Below are 17,294 nucleotides of genomic sequence, written 5' to 3'. Positions count from 1 at the left end.
GGGTTAGGATTTACATTAAGCTATGAAGAAACTGAAGGATTTTACTTGCACCAATAGAAATCAACCCAAAACACATTTCTCTGTTAAAGAAAAATGCTGACATTGCTATGGATACAGGCAACCCTTAGAGAACTTCTTACAATTGCACAGAATGGTCTCCAAGCATGTGAACAAACAGGATCATAAAGTAATGGAAAATGAATAATAGTTTTAGATATGTAATAGGTGTGAAGGAGCATATGAAATCTTTAGGAAGGCAATTAGAATGTGCAAGCATTGAAATGCCAAAAGTTTGAGTAAATTTTTTTTTAAAAGAGTTGGCATGAGAAACTCTAGCAGGAAGAGATTAGAGACACATGAAAACGAAGCCCAAAAGTATGCATAGTTCATATTTTCCTCTAAACTGAAAAAAGCCTCATAGAGGACTGTTCCAGAACTGAAAGCCTGACACTGACTCCTGACTCCTTTTCCCAATTCCAACATTCTCTTTATTTTCTATATATTTATGTAAATCTATCAGTTGCCATAGGATAAATACATTTTAATTAAAATTATTAAAATGCAGCTAAGTTTAAAGTATTATTGTTCAGGTGTTCTATATAATCAATAGTAGTAATAGTAATCTTCTATAGTAAGATAATATAATGAATTCTGCCTAGAACCAGAAAACAAAACTATCATGTCTCTTGAAATCTGGTAGTTCTGAATTAACATTTGAGTCATGCGATATTCCAGACAACACATGAGAGTATATGGATCCACAAGGATTATAGTACAAAAAGTTCCAGAAAAAGCCACTTAGTTTGTAGGTACAATACACTCTACCTGCAAATATTTTGCAGTCAAAAATACACATCACATTATTTCAGATCAAAAATACTGTTTTATTACATAAAACAGCATAGGTTTATCTTACCTTGGAACTTCTGCATCTGGTTTTAAAGAAAATGAGTGGGAATGGGTGCTAGTAATAACCTCAGCCATACTATAAAGAGAGAAAAAATAGTATGTTATGCTGTCTGTTTCCATTTTATATACATGTATGTGTATAAATATACACATAAACCCCTGAAAAAGTATTTTAATTAGTATGAGATAAAGTACCTGAAAGCCACCTGATTAAAGCTATACAGATCTGCATTCCTTCAATTACTGAATTACACTGCAATCTGAGCTGGCAAATATTGACATTCATGTTTTGTCTCCCCTAGCAATCAGAAACTGACTCAAACAAAAGCACAAACAATAGCACTTCCAGCTATTCAAGACAGCAGGCAAAGAAAAGGTTGATTCTGATAGACAAAGGAAGAGAAAATCCAATTTAACTAATACTGTTAATATCACTATAATCTGCATCTCTAGAAGAGAAAAAACAACGCCATAATAAATTCTTGAGGGGCATCTTACATTCAGTTAAAACAAAATCATGTAATTTTAAAAAGTAGAGGATTTCAAGTCTTTCTAAAAGTAATTTTAAAGTCTTTCACAAACATTATGTATACATAGGGACATTTATTTATATGCTATTGCAATAAGATTTTCTATTTTTCCAGTTACTGTCTTTCTCCTAGATAAAATACACCTTCCCACAAACCATGCTTGTTTTATTAGATCACTACTAAAATAATGATTCATCAACCCAGCCCTTTATATATGTGAAATGCCTGTACCTGAAACAGGAGATGACAGAAAATCTTTGAAACTATGGCTTTGTTGCTATAAGCATATCACAAAACTGCTTTAGATTTTTAAGCAAAGTTAAAAGACTTAAAAGAGTTTTAAAAAATCAAGTCACTCACATATTCTGTTTAGCCTTTTCTTCCTTTGTTTCCTCCACGCTTGGATCTTGAGCACTATCTACAGCTGATGTGGCAACCTGCTGAATATAAAAAGATGAAAGGATCTAAACTTTTCTATCCCTCAAATTATTCAAATTTTTCTATCCCTCCTGCTTCAGTAAAATACAAGTTTGGCACATATATTTTTGATTAATTATCCAATTACAAAAATCTGACTAAAAATAATCAAAATTACATACTTATCAGAAGAAGGTTACAGATGAGCAACAAAGAGATATAACAATTTACCTGAGAATCTTTCTTTCTTAAAACAATCTTATTATTATAAGATTTTAGTTCCAAATTCATATTCATCCCTGGATATATATTCTGCTAATCTCAAACTCCCTAGTTAAGATGAAAATGTGGAAACAACTCCATTACATATACACAAACTATCTACAAAACAAGAAAATGAAACAAATGTACATGCCATAGATTCACTACAGTAAAATATATTGAAAAAACTGGAGACCACAATACAAAGCATAGCAGCCCTACCCTTAGCCACTTTCAAAGAGAAGATACCGATGACCAAAAATGATGCATGGAAAAAGTAGGCTTATTATTAAATCCATACTGAATTTTCAGACAGAAGCAAAATAAACATCTTGATGTATTTTTTTAAAAAATCAATTCAATTTTATGTATACATATACATATACTGTATGCTTTCGTAAATGTATATACATTTTCAAAAAAGCATACATTTACACATTTTCAAAAGTGCTCAGATCTCACTTTACTACCTTTTAATTGTTAATTTTATTATTAGGCAAGAAAGAAGATTCACCAACCCTAAACAATATAGCCCTCATGTTCACAAATACATTGATGAATTCAGGACACTTTGAAAACAGTATTCATAACAACTTAATGCTTCCATATAAGATCCCGTCACGTCAGGAGAAATGCTGGAGCTGAGTAAGGCAGGCAGACCTGCTCTCTATGTTACAGCCAGCACAACTAAGGAAAGTTGATGAGTGGTGGTAGGAGGTTACTCTCCTCTGAGAGGTAACAAGGCATCCATTTGCCAACCTGACACACTCTCTAGGGAGGTGCTGCTTCCCTGAGGCTTCTGTCTGCGATGCCTCCAAGAGACAACCAAGTCCCGTACAGCCCGCTATTACCCACTGCCGTAGTTTCACACGTGTGCCAGCGACACATCCACAACCAGGCTGAGAAGGGAGCAGTAGTGAGGGCTCTGGAGTGCATAGTCAATCCTCCCAGGCAAAAGGAAGGGTTTTGAAAGGGTTTGAATCGGGTGAATCTACAAATGGCTACAGGACTGGTGCTACAGCCAGGAGTATGGCTTCTTCAGCCATGGGACTTGCTTAGAGAACCTGGTCTGCTGAGGGCTGATGGAGTTCATCTATCAGAGAAGGGAAAGAGCACCTTTAGTCAGAGTCTTGGAAACGGGGAAGAGCCCTTTAAACTGAAGTTGTCAGGGGAGGGGCAATTTTTTGAGTCAGAAAGAGATGCCTGGAGAGGAGCTGCTTGTCAGCAGAGCACCTGAAGAGCTGCACAAAGGAATTACAACAACTCCTTCCAGTAACTCAACTTCATTGGGGGCCTCCATGCAAGCATATATAGCACGGGGTATAAAAAAAAGTTGGAAACGTGTACATCTGGCAGGTACGATGTTACTGGCATTGCAGATGTGTGTGATGGCTCTGATGATTGGAGTGTTGGAATAGATCTTTCTTTAGGAAGGCTCTTTCTTTAGGAAGCATGGGCAGGGGAGATGAGGAGTGGGTGTCACCCTCTATGTCAGTGATTATCTGCAATGCATGGAGCTCTGCCTGGGGATGGATTAGGATTTGACCAAGATAAAAGGCTGCCCAACTAGGAAGACAAAGCAGATGAGGTCCTTTATATGCAGATAGGAACAACCTCATGTTTGCAAGCCCTGGTCCTCACAGGGAACTTCAACCATCCCAGTATGTGTGGGAGGGGCAACACAGCATGGCACAGGCAATCCTGTAGGTTCTGGAAGGCATTGATGACAACTTCCTTCCACATGTGACAGAACAGCCAGTGAGGAGAGGTGCTATGGTGGACCTGCTTCTGACCAACAAGAAGGAGGTGATGGGGAATGTGAAGCTCAAGGGCAGCCTTAGTTGCAGCAACCATGAAATGGAGAAGTTTGAGCTCCTCAGGGCAGTGAGGAGGGCACACAGTAAGCTCACTGACCTTCACTTTAGGAGAGCAGACTTTGGCTTCTTCAGGGATCTGCTTGGTAGAGTCCCATGGGATTGCACCGTGGAAAGAAGAGGGGCACAAGAAAGCTGGTTAATATTCAGGAATCACCTCCTCCAACTTCAGGAGAGATGCATCCCAATGAAGAGGAAGTTAGGCAAAAATGCCAGGAGGATGGCATGGATGAACAAGGAGTTCTTGGACAAAGTCAAACACAAAAATGAAGCCTACAGAGTGTTGAAACAAGTACAGGGTGAGGAATATTGAGAGACTGTCCAAGCCAAACATATCCTGTGCTGCATCCAGAGCAGCATGGCTAGCATACTGACAGAGGCAATTCTCCCCTCTATTCTGTCCTCAGAGGACTCACTGGAGCACTGCGCTCAACTCTGTGTCCCCCAGTATAAGACAGACATGAACCTGCTAAAGCAAGTCCAGAACAAAGCACGTTCAGGGGCCTGGAGCACCTTTCCCATGAGGAAAGACTGTCAGAGTTGGGGTTGTTCAGCATAAAGACCAGAAAGCTGTAGGGAGAGTTCAGAGCAGTCTTTCAGTACCGAAAGGAGCCTACAGAAAAGTTGGAAATGGACCTTTTACAAGAGCGTAATAGTAACAGGTGAGGGGGGAATTACTTCAGACTGAAAAAGTGTGGGTTTAGATTACATTTTAGGAAGTAATTCTTTACTGTGAGGAGATGATGCAATGGAACAGGTTACCCAGAGAAGCTGTGGATGTCCCATCCATGAAAGTGTTCAAGACCAGGCTGGATGGGGCCCTGGTCAATCTGGTCTAAGGTGTCCCTGTCAATGGCGGGGGGGTGGAATGAGATGATCTTTAAGGTCCCTTCCAAACCCAAGCATTTCTACGATCTCTGATGATTGTATGGCAACTTGCCTGCTCTCTTTGATGTTCTTCAGGCCTGATCTTGACAGAGCTATTGGAGCTCTTTGAAGTTTCATATGGCTCCTCAAAGAATTCTACAACATAAACACAGTTACTCTAAATTAGAAAACTACATAGATTATAGTACTGTTACATGATTTCTGACAGCAGGTCATTTTTCCCTAGTGTGGAGCAAAATGTTCAGAGTTTCTTCTGCTAATGCAAAATTTGTGTTCTAACTAGTGCTGCTGCATGTACCCCAAGTGAGAGGTAAAAAAATCCTCAGCTTAAGTAAAGGGTACAAATACGATAATTTACACATACTCAGCTCTTAAAATTTGCAAAGCATTTTGCACAGTTGTGTGAATCTTTCTGGAGTGAAAGTATATGAGAGAATAGAACATGTTAACATACATTTTTTCTATCTCTACAGAAAAAAAGCGACATAGTGAAAATTCTTATTGTAATATAAGACGAAATGCCACAGAGGAATTCAGGTTAAGGATTCTTTATCTTCAAGACAGAAAGTCTTGATAAAACAATTTTATATAATTTAGTTATAATATAAACTGGATAAAATAATTTAAATACAACAGTGAAGACATTAGCATTTTTTGATTAAATAAACAGAGGAACATAAAATCGTACTCATGCAAAACTCCTACTGCTTTACATGTCAGACCATAGTAAAAGGATAGACCATTAAAACAAACCTTGTTCTGATATTACATCCCACTCCTGCTGAACAAATGGTTCCACTTCATTCAGGTCTTCAATTATATGAGGCACAGAATTATTTCCATGATTAATTTTCTTTTTATAAAAATCTTTTGACTTTGTAGACATTCTGGTAATAGGGATTAGAAAACATAATTACCAACATAAGTATCTGGCTCACTTCAAGTATGCTGTTCCTTTCATACTGCAGGCTAGTGCCTAACTATAAAATAAACACTGTTGTGATATAACCAATATTCATTCAGGTTTTCTCTCTGACTACAACTTAAACCAAGCTTAATTTTTTTTGCATAGCTGTGATATTTTAGTGGCATTAATGGTACACTCTTTCAGACAGGTGTCTCCAGATAAACTGCTATGTCTTTAAAATCATCTGGTTAAGGCTACATTTATCTCCCTCACAGGAACTTCATTTATTGAAAAAAATAGGAAATGGTCAGACAAGACATACAATCATATCTCAAAATACTAGAGATTATTTTCAGAATAGAGATCTATATATCTCTCTCTATATATAGATTCTAATACTAGAGGTCATTTTTTTTTTCTTATTGTAATATAAGATGAAATGCCACAGAGGAATTCAGGTTAAGGATTCTTTATCTTCAAGACAGTGCAAGATATTAACAACAACAAAAAATTACTGCATTTTCCATCTATTTTTCTGACATGCATATATATGAACATAGCTACATTACAGATCAGAGGAAAATTAACATTGTGAACCAATCATCTCAAATCAAAGAAAATTACACTAAGAGAGGGGAAGTTATCTGAATTCTTTGAGAAAACCATGACACTCGTTACAATGGAAATCTAGATTCTATTTCCACGTGACTTAAGTTTATAAACAACCATGTACAATTCACTTAAATGCAACAGCTACCTTATGTACATGTGCCGATGGAGAATATTTGCTTCATGCAGCTGTAACCAGTATACCCAAGTTTGACTTTTTGCACAAAATTAAACATGCATATAATACATAAATATAAATATGTCTATATTATGTATATAATACATATATAACAGTAGATCTCTTCATGCTGCTCAGTAGAGGAATTATGACCAACTAAGAGTTCTTAGCTTAAAAAAAAATTACCCCAAATCGCTTTCACAAAGATTATCATAGACTTGTACAATCTGGACATCAAGAGGAGAATTGGGCACTGTGGAAGAGCCTTCATCCATACTACTTTCTTCCTCTGTTCTAGACTGGGCTTCTGATAGAGATGCAATTTCTTTCAGATATTGATCATCTGGATGCTATTAATAAAAATAATGATAACCGAAATTCGCTAGTTAAAAAAAATATCAGGTACTTTAAAAAAAACTAAAATGCTTTCATATAGAATGATTACACTTAATTCATATCCTTTTCTTTATTATAGAGCCAAGAAATCCTGGAGTTACAGATTTACAGAAACATGCGTTTCTCCCCTTTTTGCATTAAGTGAAGCAAAGGTCCTCTGAATTATCCAATTCTCAGTGTCAACTGAGTATGAATTGTCAAAGACACTATATGACAATATAATCAAGACAAATATATACAGTAAGATTTGGCGTTATCCAGAAAATACAGAACTCTCAAATTACCACCGAAAACAGTATGAAAGGCAAAAAAAGATTACATAACCTTGTGGTTAGATGCATGCACAAGATTTGTAAATTGTAAATAAAATACTTGTCAAAAACCCAAAAAATACAAACCAAAAGTAAGTAAAAAATCCCTTTTGAAATTGGAGAAAAGCCTTCTCAACCTGAGTCCCACAACCCTCTTCCCTCAATCTCTGACTCTATGTACTGTCAATTAAAGAAGCTAAGTGATCCAGTTGTCTCTGAAGTATAAGCTAAAGCAATACATACCAGATTCCTCTGGCAAATTTCCTCCTTCATATCCACGCATATACTCCAAGCCTCTGTAATAGTGCTAGTCATTTTACACTGGTCTTTAACCAATTAAAATACTCCAATCAGACTGTATCTGCACTGTCCTCAAGCACAAATGAACTTAAACTCTTGCAAGAGGAACTATTTTTTATTCTTTGCCTTGCTTTGCCATGTTCTATCTCCAGTAGTTTGGTTTTTCAAAGATGATGTCTAAAACTAGACACAGTGGTCAAACTTACAGGAATTTGTGCAAAAAAAGTGGTGTCTGGATAAATGACCTATATTTTGAACTTCCAAATAGAACTTTCATCTCCAACTCAAGTATTTCTCCTGACAGAATTTCAGTACTTCTGGATTTTTCCCTTTCCTTAGCAACTCTTAAAAGAAAGGCTTTTAGTCAATATTCTGTGCTTTACTGAAAACAGAACTATGAGGTAAAACACGCATGTGATTTTTCCCTACTGGCATAACTCACTCACACACTTCACTAACACTTGTCCCATCCTTTTCCTTACCTTACATTTTATGCTCTTTGTTTGAGATCTGTCTCCATATAACTGTTCTAACAACCAAAAAGATGTAAGGACAGCTGCCGAAGATGTTTTCAGATGTATCATTGGGAGAGTCTCTTCTAAGGAATCTTGTTTATTGGAACCACAGAGCAGTCTTTTATCGGCCCATCTGATCATCCACTCCAGCAATTTTGAAATATTGCTCAATTTGTCCATCAAATCCATAGGCAGTTCTTCTGCTGGTACAACACCAACTACACCAAGAGTTTTGTAAACGTATTTAGGAATTGCCTGGGTTTGCAGGGTAGAGGAAGTATGATTACGAAAGGTCTGGCTTGCTTGTGCAACACTGACTCCTTGATTGTCAGTCTGAGCTCTGTATACTGATTTGTATTTTAAACCAAATAAGCCTTCTTTAAGTCCTTTTTTTAGGTTACGCACAGAAAGTTCTGTGGTCTGCCCAACAGACTGTACCATTGTTGATTTTTCCAAAATTTTTTTCTTTTCATTACAGGCAGATACTTTTTCAGGATCACAGAATGCCAGGGTGACAGTATAGCAAGACCCTGCTCTAAACACACTTTGACTTCTAGTTTTGTTTTGTCGACGTTTCAGTGTTGTGTGAATATCAAAAAAGAGAGAGTTCAATTCATGCTCTCGGAGCAGCCCAGAAAAGCTAGTGAGAAATGGAATTCCAAGGTCACTGTACTTTATCAGGTCTCTCTCAAGAACATAACTCAAAAAGAGTTCTAAAAATCTAACATACTCATCATCATCACGTTCAAATTCCCATGTACCAACTACAGGCAAATTATGTTGATTAAGCCTGTCTCTCCTACACACTTTGTCTTTATGTTTTGTGTTACAGTTAGGAGCTTTTATCCTGTGTGTGGTATTTTTGTTACCTATTTCCCTTTGTCGTTGGAGTTCATTTTCCCTGTAAGACAACAGATGTAAGGAACCATTAATACTCAAATCCATTTTAAAAAGAATTACACACAACATTAGTTCCTTATATTCCACTGAAGTTAAAAACAGACAAAACCCCCAAATTTACATTAGTACAATGCAGAGGTGGCAAGTTAATCAAATTCAAAATCCAAAGACAGAAACTAGGCAGTAACATATATGAATGTAGACACAGCTGACAGTAATTTACACTTCAATAATTTATTAGTCACATACTAACAGATATAACACTGGCATTTCTACAATTTGGGAAATCTGTAATTCTTCACTTGATAAATTAACCTGTTTGGTGAAGAGATTACTTGATCAGCAGGAGACAACTTCCCCCCCCCCCCCCCCGCCAATTTAAATCAAAAGCATTCTGCTGCAATTTTCTCATACCTTGGGAATGAAGGTGTTTGAGGTCTTGTTTCTTCATTAAACAAAACATCAGAAAGTGTGTCTGCCATATCTGCATCATTATATACCTGAGGATTCCCAACATCAGTAAGTGTGCTTGTGCTTAGACTAGTGCCTAATGAGAATCTGTCATAACAGTGCTCCTCATCATTTGATGCTGCCTCTTCTACTGGCTCCCAAATATTAACTTCTATAGGGCCTATGTTCTTTACCACACGTCTCAAGGCTTTCTTCCTTACTTCTTCAGCAGCTTGTATAACAACAGACATCACTTCTTCACTTTCAGGACCTCCTGAAAGAAAGAAAACCAAGTTTTCAGTCCAATTTTCAGATTTAATTTAGTCTCAAATTGAGACATGAATTAGATTTCATTTAAAATAATAAATTACAGCCATTTATAAATGGCTCTAATTTACAGGAAACGGTGATAAAGTGAAGAAACATCAACATTTTGAAAGCCATGATACCTACCTTGTGACTGGTATAGAAATCGTACGTATCAGAAAGAAAACAGACTTTGTGACAAAACTCAAAAGCTGTCCAACTGAAAATGACAATAATTGTATGGCATGAGGTATGACAGAAAGTACTGTCACAAGCTAATAACTAGGATAGCAAACAAAGCTTGTTTAAAACTTCTGGAAGAATGATGAACACTACCTTTAACAGTACTGTGTCTGAGTCGCTGCTGAAGTCCATGATATTTATCTCTTAGTGGAACTCTTACATCTTCAGGATTAGGAAAAGCTTTTACAAAAATCTCTGCCACCTACACAAAAAAAGAAAGCATCTTTTCCAGTAGCTACCATACAAGTAGGTGTCTTATCACACATAACTTACACCATGAGAAAATCTGACTAGCAGATTTTCCAAGGAGGAGAAATATTTGTGATAATCTCTATTGCTTTTATTCTAGTTTTGAGGTCTTTTACCTTTTGTACTGGTGGCAATTCTCCAAGCAGACTTAAAATTACATCCTGAACTAATTCTTCAACATTCATGAATCTGCAGAAAGGAAGCATTCGACAAGCCCACTCCACTGCATTCAGACAATGCTCAACTGTGTAGGCATCATATCCGTTCTTATTTGTATCCTAAAAAAATTACCAGGAACATTATTTACTATGAACAATGTATTTCAGCAAAATGATTCATACATTGCAAATAGTAATGCTGCTTAAAAATAAAAATCACTAACTCATCTGCCAAGCAGAACAGAATATGAGGGCAGGAAGCAGATCAACGTTGTAATGGATCATAACATACATTTAAAAAATAAGAGAGAAAAAAATGGGCTTTTTAAAACCAGCTTAGGAAATAATTCCATTAGCACACAGCTGAAGAGTTTGTTGACAGTCACAACTAAAACCTAAGGATTTGCCTAAACTGTGAAGTAAGTAATTCTACTTTGACTTCAGGTGATCATAAATTCTTTCTTGTTAGCAAGAAAATTAAGCCTTGCAAGAGGCATTTAAGATGGATTGGTTTATTTTGAACAGCATTTTCTATCTCATTTGTCACTGTCAGATGAAGTACAGAAAAATCAGAATTATCCACCATTTAAAACAGAGCCATTCTGTTTATCTGAAACTTGGTTTTTCTGGTGAAGAAAAATCTTGGACTTGTTACAGAATACATGGCAAATATGTTAGTAGTTTCTTTCTTTTTCTTCCTGGACCTCTGACATCAATTGAGAAGGTATAAGTAGAGAAAACATTATCAAATTTTAATTTTTTTCATTACTCTTTCTGACAACCATGTATATTTAACACACCATAAACCTGATTTTTCGTGTACTAAGTATGTATTATTCAGGAAATTCTCAAAATACCTTGACCTAATAGGGAAAAAAACAAGCCAGAAAGTAAATTCTTAGGTCAAAAAGTGTAGAAGCTATTGCTTTCCTGGCAGCTCTTCTGACTCAAATACCAAGCAAAAGCCTAATAGAAATATTGTCAGTAAGATGGAGATCACATGCACAGCAAACTGCTCCAGAGCATCAAATATCTAATCCACATTGCAAGCACTGTGCTCATTTTGTTCTGCTAAGCAAACAGAAGTTTTCACAGAAATATACAGCAGATCTTAAGAATTGTTCTCACAGCTTCATGCAATTAAGATGTATCTCTACTATATTAGTAATACAATTACCTTGATATTGTTAATATTTTCCCTTGCTGTTTGGTACCGCCTACAGTTGTCAGATAATTTTTCACGAACATGAAACATCCAACATAATGCACAGAACTCTCTGAACCAACCTACAATACAAAAATGCAATATGATGAGATTCTATTTAAAAAATTAAATAGAGTAGCCTGACATTTTTCAGTATTGCTCTGGAGCTACAGCTCCTTAGTCCCACTTAATGTTCATGTTCTTTCACATCTATCAGGTCTGTAACACAACCCCCCACACCCAATCCAGAAGAGCACATTTTTGAATAAGAGCTTCAGTAACTAACATAAAAGCTGGAAATGAAATGTGCTCCTGACACATTGCAATATACTATTTCAAACTAATATGCCAGCTGTGGATTTTCACCAGTGTTCTTTTTCCAGCTCTAAATTATTTTATGTTACTGCATACAGACCTAAAATTTTACAGGTAATGTCATCAAACTGATGGGCTCCAGAAGATGTAGATCCATAGAGAGCAGTGCGGAAATTGCAGTAACAAAGCAAAGTCTCTGGGAATGGACTCAGCAAAGGAAGAGAACTTTTCATTCGAATCTATAACAACAGGTAAATAAACAATCAAAATGGAAATAGAAATCAGTTAACATTTTACATGTATCACTACTAAATGCACAGCCTCTCAGTTATTAGAATACTGCCGAGATCAGTAAAACTGCCTGAAGCTTGCTTTTGAATTTCTTCAAATCACTATTCTGAAAATTCAATGAAAGGAATATGTTTAATATGAACTATGGCACAAAGAATGTTTTTGTTTGAATGGTACTCACAATTACCATGAAATACAAGTGTAACACAAAGTATAAGAACTAAGATCACAACCAAGAAACCAGACTGATTCAACACAGTCCAGGCTGCTGTCACCAAGGCTGACTAGCTTTGCCTCCAGTTTCAGTTGGAATGTCTGACCAGCTCACCACGCCAACATTAGGCATGTGACCATGCAAACAGAAGTAAATACTTTTCAGTCAGATCGGTTCCTGATCTCAATGACTGCATTAATGCTGGTGCAGGGTGGTTGCAGGTAGAGCCATACATACTCCCGTCTTCTTTAAGTAGCTATGTTACAATGACCTAAGAAAAGACCGATTGTGCACAAAAACTTCTAATCAATTTATTCTGAATTTGCTTCTGTGCAAACAAATTGCACAAAAGTAAAATGAGATCTTACAAGTTCTGTGCACTAAGATGATCCCTTTACCTGAAATGAGTATTACATTCTCTGTTAATATTCAAGTGATTGGAGCATATTTCCAGCTAACAGCTATAACTCCCAATTAAAGTCTGCTTTTTTCTTTTAATGGAAAATAAATTAATTCATATGTTACCAAGTAGGTATAGAAAGACATGGAAAAGGAAACACTTTATGATTTAGATACCCTATATCTTTCAGTTCTGTCCTATAATCCTATAAAAATTAAGTGTAAAACTAGAAGATGACATTTACAAAACATGACATCAAAGCCAAGGTGAGACTGAATGCTTCTGCAGCAGCAATATTTACAACTGATAATCAAGTTAAAAATAGAAAGTTAAATGTTTACTTTCTGCATAACTTTTCTTGCCCACTTCAGTTGTGTAATATACCACTGTGCCGCAGAGCAAGAACAATGAGCAGCCCGGAAGAGCAAGATAATCCGCTGAAGAACTCCCGACACTTTCTGACGGACTTCTTTCTCTGTTTTTAAAAGAATGTCATCACTATCTTCCTAAAAGTGAAAAGATAAACAAAGCTCAAAATTAGAAAGGACATATAACTAAATGTTACTAGTTCTAATTTCTTCTTTATAGCACAGATCATTTACGGAAAAAACACAGAGGCACACATACTTTCTCATCACTGCTGTGCTACTTTGGTAAATGAGCAGACATGGAACAAAACAGAAAAATGACCTCAAAAGAACCAGAATAAAGCTCATAAAGATTCATAAAAACCATGAAACAAACACACTAGAAGCAGACTTACCTCACTGAGAGAAGCTGGTTGAGGACAGTACAATGGTGGTGCTGGAAGACAGAGCCCAGCCGGAACCAAACCATAAAACTTTCTGCAAAGATCCTTGGCAGAATCCATCAAAAGCTGAAATGTCTCTGAGAGAATATCAACATCTGCCATGACAGCTGCTTTCAGTAGTTCCTGTATTGAACTGTAAAGAACATCTGCATCTTCCTCTTCAATAGGATCTATAAAATATTAAGCCCAGAAACTGATAAATTAATTGAGTCAATACATGGATCTTCATTCTGACATCATGATGTTATGTTCTCTGAATTTGCATTCATATATTACAATGACAGACCTCATCTACTTGCTTTAAGATAAGATCTCATGCATTAAAAACTGGTATTCAATTATTAAGTTTTGCCCCATTACCATGACACCTATTGCCTTTCTAAGTAGACAGCAGAACTTTTTACTCAGACATTTGCTTGGCAAAATATTCTGGCAAGTTGTTCTTTCCAAAAAGGCATAAACAGGTACATTATTAATAATGACTAAAGCAACTCTTTTATCAATAAGTAGGTTCACCTGCTGACAAGAACTTGAAGGCTTTCAGACAAAAAAGAGAATAAAATAGAGAGATTATGCCAATACACTTCCCGTAGAATATAAATAAGGTTAGGATGACCTAGCTAAAAGTGTGAATTTCAGCAATTAAGTATTAATACTTAAGTTAGGAGCTCACTGTATCTGCAGGGCCCAGTGAAGACCTGGCCAACAGCCAGAGAGACAAATGAGAGACCTGCTTTTGTGTCTTCATGTCTCTAAGGGCAAGACAAGGGGAGACCAAGGGAGCCATGACCACATGCCAGAAATACAGTGAGTTCATCAGTATGTGTGTGTCTCTAAAATCCAGGCACCTGGACAGGCTGAGGAGCCCAGACCAACTCTCTTGCTGTATCCTATGTACTGACAGGACTGTATGCTCCAGGCCAGCTGCTGTAGGGGTGCATGGACAGTGTATGCGTGCAGGGGAAGAGGGTGTTTGTGAGTGGGTGTTGTGAGTTTTCTGAGTACCAGAAAGCAGAGAGGGGCTGGGGCTTTGGGGGCTTACATACACAGACATGAACTATCTGTGACACTCAGCAACTGGGTCAGCTGGCCATCTACTCAGCTAATGGTCCTGCCACTGGAGTGACACACTGTACAAAAAGGTACCTATAGGCTAATCTTAACCCTGACCAACAGGAGAGGGAAAAGTGACAGGACTGTTGGTGCTGCCTGTGTGAGTGTTGAGCGGGTCTGTAGGTGTTTGTGTGTACCCAGTCCTATGTAGGTGATGTCCATGTGCCTACTGGGAATACAAACCTAACGTTGCTAGCTGCTGGACCTGGAGATTCACTTTATTGGAAAGGAAAAAGCAAAGCTAAACCTCTTCTTATAGCTCATTTCAATTCTGATGATACTTCCCATACTTATTAACACATAAATTTTTTAATTTATTGTAATGAAGATTTGGTTTTCTTCCAAACAAGTTAATATCAAATGAGGTCAAATAAATGTTTGGACAATACAAATGAGAAGACAAGATTGATAATTTATTTCATTTCTAGAATGATCAAAGCCAAAACACATACCCTCATGAAATTAAAATGCTTGAATATATTATAACAGTAATACACACACTGGAGAAGACAAAGCAATTGTTTCTTTCTCAGACAGTGTTATACACTGCATATGTAGTCAAATAACATGGAAAAATAACCACAATTTTTTTTCATTTAAAGTACCTGTGAACTTCTTGTATTTAATATGTCCTGACGTTTCAGAAGTTACTGGCTCTCCTAACAAAGACTGTAACTTTTCCTGAAAAGTCTTCATTGGTAATAAGCTTAATGGCAGGTGACACTCTGGTTTTCTCATTCTGAAAGTATAACAAGAAACTGCTCATGAATAACAAAGTAATATCCATACATAATCCAATGATGGTCTGTTAAACTAATATCTATGCCAAAATAACTAATCATAACACTTTAAGTTCTACACCTAGTAAGAGTCTAGGAATATGAACTTCTGAGGTAACATACATGGCTTTTCACAATAAATATAACTATATAACAAAAAATAGTATACTAATTCCAATTGCAAGTTTACCTTGAGAGCTCCTCAGAGTTCTGACAATACAGCTGGTAGGCCAGACCAACTGACACAGACAGCTTCCAATCCCCAAGTGTGTGTGCTAACCACACAGCCTCTGGAATAAGTCCACCAATAAAGAACAAATCAAGAGCATATTCAGCTGTCCACACAGATGAAAGCTTCTGGTCCCTGACAGCTCTGGTAACCAAAGAGTGTTGCAGTGGAATGACACGAGGAGGTAAATCTGTGACATGAAAGGCACATATTAAAGTTTACATAAATCCTCATGCTATCAGATGAATAATCTAGATTTTATTTGCTCACATTGCTTATGGATTAATTACAGTGTACAACTGCTTTTATTAATAATTTATTTTTATTACAGGTATACTATGGAAGTGCATCTGCAACAGTTAATGCAATGATATAAGAGTATGTTCAGAATAGGCTATTTTCCTGCTTAATAATTTTGGATATGAAAGCAAGAGCAAAACTCGTGGGGCTTTTTTTTCCCTTTAAAGACTTAATCACACTGACAGACCATTTGCAAATATTCTTCATATCTGTAGGATTCACCAGAGGGTAGACATGAGATAAATGGAAATTCCTAGAGTTTTCCTAGTGTACCGATACTGTTTGTACACACTGTGCTTATTGCAGAAGACAAAACATTAAAATGTATTTTTGAGAAAGAACAGTACATAATATTCTGTGATTTTTTGATTTTAGGATAGTATATAGATACAAACTTCAGACAAATTTACTATCTCCTTTTTTTTTCAGATTTAGATTTGCTTTTCAAGGTTTTGCTTCCTGATTCTCCTGGAGAGGTGCTGATCAACACAAATTCTAAGGAGTTATTTGCTTCTCTCACAGCTTCTGTTTTGCTCAGACAGTGGCATTACTTAGGAGATATTCATGCTAATCCAGCTTGCGCAATGTAATTTTCCTCCGATTGTCTCACCACGTACATTGACCTTTGCTTAATCAAGTATTAAAATCAAGGTTTTATTTGGTAGGTTTTATCTTGAAAGTTATCCAAATAAAGCATTCAAAAGACCATGAAGAAAGAAGTAGATACCAGGGCATGCTGTAGTACAGAAACATTAAAAAATATTCAATGTATTCAAATACACTACAGAAAACCTAATAAATGAAAATAATTTAATATTGTAAAAAAAAAAATACATGGCATTATAATATCAACTTACTGGTAGAGTACTTAAAATGCTTCCAAACAAACATTTATTCTCACATACACTTGAAAAAGCAGCTCTGAAAATAAAAATTTCTTAACAAAGGAAATCTTTAAACAGAGTCTCTCTGAAACCACTCACTGTGATAAATAGTAATTCTCAGAAAAAAGCTGAGAAGCTGGACTTAAACTAACAAGTACTACTGGATTCAACATCAAGCAACTTGGCATTCCCATTTGCTTTGACCAAATGTTGTCTGAAGCATTTGGATTCCAAGACTTTGACTTTCAGATAAGCAAAAAATGCTTTCCTCTGGCTTTTCAGCTGGGGTCACACCGGATCACAGATTCAAGTACTTCTTCAGTACTGCTGTTATCCCACTTTTGTGAGGATCA

The 17,294-nt window shown here is 36.5% G+C and overlaps 1 protein-coding gene across 6 annotated transcripts in view; it reads right to left on the bottom strand.

The window, feature by feature from the left end:
• CPLANE1 (ciliogenesis and planar polarity effector complex subunit 1) overlaps nucleotides 1-17,294 on the bottom strand; it is a 60,755-nt gene that overhangs the window by 25,104 nt on the left and 18,357 nt on the right. For 3 of the 6 annotated variants that reach the window (XM_059873462.1, XM_059873467.1, XM_059873466.1), the window contains exons 17-32: nucleotides 15,719-15,947; nucleotides 15,355-15,488; nucleotides 13,589-13,806; nucleotides 13,167-13,331; nucleotides 12,021-12,159; nucleotides 11,579-11,688; nucleotides 10,360-10,521; nucleotides 10,088-10,196; nucleotides 9,410-9,719; nucleotides 8,063-8,996; nucleotides 6,760-6,923; nucleotides 5,633-5,766; nucleotides 4,932-5,014; nucleotides 4,032-4,070; nucleotides 1,800-1,879; nucleotides 917-985 (exon numbers count right to left, since the gene is read on the bottom strand). In XM_059873462.1, the coding sequence (XP_059729445.1) occupies nucleotides 917-985; nucleotides 1,800-1,879; nucleotides 4,032-4,070; nucleotides 4,932-5,014; nucleotides 5,633-5,766; nucleotides 6,760-6,923; nucleotides 8,063-8,996; nucleotides 9,410-9,719; nucleotides 10,088-10,196; nucleotides 10,360-10,521; nucleotides 11,579-11,688; nucleotides 12,021-12,159; nucleotides 13,167-13,331; nucleotides 13,589-13,806; nucleotides 15,355-15,488; nucleotides 15,719-15,947 (3,079 nt within the window). The remainder of the gene's footprint in view (nucleotides 1-916; nucleotides 986-1,799; nucleotides 1,880-4,031; nucleotides 4,071-4,931; nucleotides 5,015-5,632; nucleotides 5,767-6,759; nucleotides 6,924-8,062; nucleotides 8,997-9,409; nucleotides 9,720-10,087; nucleotides 10,197-10,359; nucleotides 10,522-11,578; nucleotides 11,689-12,020; nucleotides 12,160-13,166; nucleotides 13,332-13,588; nucleotides 13,807-15,354; nucleotides 15,489-15,718; nucleotides 15,948-17,294) is intronic. The other 3 variants (XM_059873463.1, XM_059873464.1, XM_059873465.1) reach the window with 3 other exon arrangements.

Source organism: Haemorhous mexicanus, chromosome Z, assembly GCF_027477595.1.
Source record: "Haemorhous mexicanus isolate bHaeMex1 chromosome Z, bHaeMex1.pri, whole genome shotgun sequence".
NCBI classification, from domain to species: domain Eukaryota; kingdom Metazoa; phylum Chordata; class Aves; order Passeriformes; family Fringillidae; genus Haemorhous; species Haemorhous mexicanus.
The sequence above is the reverse complement of the archived record's forward strand: the minus strand, read 5'-3'. Positions and strand labels throughout refer to the sequence as shown.